The sequence below is a fragment of the Mizuhopecten yessoensis genome, unplaced genomic scaffold, assembly GCF_002113885.1.
Source record: "Mizuhopecten yessoensis strain PY_sf001 unplaced genomic scaffold, ASM211388v2 scaffold11043, whole genome shotgun sequence".
Lineage (NCBI taxonomy): Eukaryota > Metazoa > Mollusca > Bivalvia > Pectinida > Pectinidae > Mizuhopecten > Mizuhopecten yessoensis.
This window is the reverse complement of record NW_018408850.1, coordinates 118,195-121,465: the sequence shown is the minus strand read 5'-3', so window position 1 is coordinate 121,465 and position 3,271 is coordinate 118,195. Positions and strand designations below refer to the sequence as shown.

General features: G+C 36.1%; 1 protein-coding gene across 1 annotated transcript in view; it reads left to right on the top strand.

The window, feature by feature from the left end:
* LOC110464946 (putative glycerol-3-phosphate transporter 5) overlaps positions 1-2,282 on the top strand; it is a 24,748-nt gene extending 22,466 nt beyond the window's left edge. Inside the window, exons 13-15 of the mRNA XM_021520438.1 lie at positions 101-127; positions 348-422; positions 1,298-2,282. Coding sequence (XP_021376113.1) covers positions 101-127; positions 348-422; positions 1,298-1,509 — 314 coding nt within the window. The 3' untranslated portion in view covers positions 1,510-2,282. The remainder of the gene's footprint in view (positions 1-100; positions 128-347; positions 423-1,297) is intronic.
* The last annotated feature ends 989 nt before the right edge of the window (positions 2,283-3,271 follow it).

Genomic DNA, 3,271 nt, shown 5'->3' with positions numbered 1-3,271 from the left:
GGTCCTGACAGTGTACTTGGTAATTATATCAACTGTGGTCCTGACGGTATGCTTGGTAATTATATCAACAGTGGTCCTGACAGTATACTTGGTAATTATATCAACTGTGGTCCTGACAGTATACTTGGTCATTATATTGACTGTGGTCCTATTAAAATGTTGACCCTAAAGATTAACTGAATTTCATATTTTGACTTCCAATATTTTAATTTTAATTTCAATATTCCAATGCAGAATGTCTCTGACTCATAATATGTTAATCCTATTGAAAACACTGGTTTACTTTTTTGTTTATCAAGGGACATAACCTGGTTTGTCACTATAATAATTGCTCTTCTTTCCACCAGGGGGAGCTATACCTGCCGAGCTGGGTGAGATGGATGGGCGAGATGCTGCAGCTGCCACCATAGGACTTGTTAATGGTACGAAAAACAAAGTTACAAAAATCATGTGGAAATCTAAAAATAAGTATTCATACAGATAGTGTTTTTGCTAACCGTCTTCGTCCGTCTTCGTCCGTCCTCATGTGTCGTCTGTTGACATTTTACATTTTCAACTTAAGCTGAAATACTGTCAAAGGGATTTCATTTATTTTTCCTGGAAATGTTACTGACATCTCCCTGACTAAGGTTTGTTATTTTTTGGGTCGCTCCTAAATCCAATATGGCCGCCAATGCCGCCATTTAAAAAAAAACTATTTTAAACTTAAAGTCAAAATCTAATTGGACGATTTAACTGAAACCTTGTAGGAATGAATGACTCATAGTCCTGACAAAGTGTTGTTATTTTTTGGATCTATCAGAAATCTAATATGCCCAGCCAATGCCGCCATTTTGAAAAACTATTTACTAGGTCAAGGTCACCGTTACTATTTATAGAAAATTGTCAAACAGTGAGATACATTTTCTGTTGCAAAGGGCTTTCATGTGTTTCACACTTCTCTAGTTTTACTCAAACTTGGTAGTGATAATTGACTGATGGACCTCGCACTGGTGAAATACATGTATTTGTATGGCAAATAATGTACTATTACATTATTCTCCTTTGACATCATTATTTCAACAACAACAGCAACAAAATACTGTAGGACTCAGGTGACCGTTAAGGCCCATGGGCCTCTTGTTGTCAGAAACTTAGCATTGATTATATACCATGAGAAGAAACAAGCATATCTTAGCCATAAAGACAACCTTTTAACTGTAAATAAGTCTTAACTCATTCACCACTTTTTTTTAATTACAATCATTAATCACTCTTAAGGGAGAAACAATCACTTACTGGTACATGTATCTTGCAGGTTTTGGAAGTGTTGGAACGTTTATGGAAGGACCAATTATCGGTGTGATTTCCACGTGGTACGGCTGGTCAGGGATGTTCTACTTCATGATAGCGCTATCCTTTCTAGGGACGTTTTCTGTGTACCGTGCTGCAGGAAAACATAATAAGTCTAGGATGAGGACAATACCTGAGGCAGAGCCACTAAAACTTGACACAGACAACTCTGTATAGGCAAACTGACCAATAGGAACACAGTTTATTTTTCAAATGGTGTTGTCTGAACATTGGAATTCCATAGCACATGTTTTTTTTTTAAATTTATCATTCATTCTTTATATTCACAGATTTGGTTTTAGATTTATTTCTGTACTATAAACCGAGAATTTTTCGTCACTGTTTAACTTTGGCCTTTTTCACCCTACATGATGAGGGCAAATGTGGCACGAGAGCAAATATCTACATTGGCTATATCATTTTGTTGTTTCATAAAAAAAACGAGATTAAGTAAGTTTTTATTCTGGTTGTTTCGCCTTTTCGCAGCATAGAGACAAAACAGCGAAATGGCACAAATCTTACTGTGATGACATCATCATGGAAAAGATATCACCATTAAATAACCACGACAAATATTCAGGTATCTGCATTTATGTGGTTCTATTTATAGGGAATTGAATATAGAATATTGGATTATACTGGTGTATATCATTATATATGTAGATAAACAATGCTTGTCTTTCCTCAGTGTGCTGGTTTAAAATGCACACCAAAATAGAGGGGAGGGGTATTGTTGGGTAATATAACCATGCTGCCCTTCTGTCTGTACATCTGTTTACTTCGTGTTGCAACATGTTAAACATTTCTAAATAGAATCTTCAATGGGGTGTTTGTTAGTGTTGAGAATCATTTATAAAAAACATTTCGGTAGTTCTAACCGTTTGTTAATCCAACAGCCCATCTTTTTAGCCCACCATCATCTGATGGTAGGCTATTCAAATTACCCTGCGTCCGTTGTCCTTCGTCCGCCGTCCGTCGTCCGTCGTCCGTCCGTAAACAATTCTTGTTATCGGTATTTCTCAAGAAGTACCAGAGGGATCTTTCTCAAATTTTATATGCAGGTTCCTCATGGTCCTTAGCTGTGCAGGGCAACTTTTGAGACTGATCGGATAAACAACATGGCCGACAGGCAGCCATCTTGGATTTTGATAGTGAAAGTTTGTTATCGCTATTTCTCGGGAAGTACGGGAGGGATCTTTCTCAAATTTTAAATGTAGGTTCCCCTTGATCCCTCGTTGTGTATGTTATATTTTGAGACTGATCATAAAAACAAAATGGATTAAAAGAAGAACTAAACAGATCTTTCTCATATTGCAATGATCGATTCTATTTCTTTCACATTAAGTACTGTACTAGTAAATATGTGAAATGACAAACTCACTTTGAAGGTTGGCTTTCATACACATCAGTATTAAGTTTAGATCAAAAGTTACCTCAAGGTGCATTTACTGTTAACATGACTCGATCAAACAGATTAGAGGAAAGAAGAGAAAAGATCGAACTAACAAAGAACTAATGAAGATGGGACAAAGGTGGGCGCCAAGATCCCTCTGGGATCTCTTGTTTAAACTTCTCCCACACATTTTGATAAATCGTAGAGATAGGGTATATGTGAAAAGTATCATATAAAGACATGAATATCTTAAAATGGGAATGCTGCATTAAATCACAGAAAACGATTAGAATGTTATGACAGTTATATATGAGCCTTTCCCTTCCTCCAGTACAACATTTGAACATAACCACTTGATTTTAAATATGAACGAAGGGAGGCAATTCCTATATATTTAAAGGAAAATATGAACAAGAAATAACTTTGTGCTTGAAAAGTCAAGTATCTACAACCCTATCCTAAAATTGCAGTACACAGCATTCTTATAGTCACTAGTTTCATGTTTTTCACTTTCTGACTTAAGTTTAATGTCACCATAATATGTTG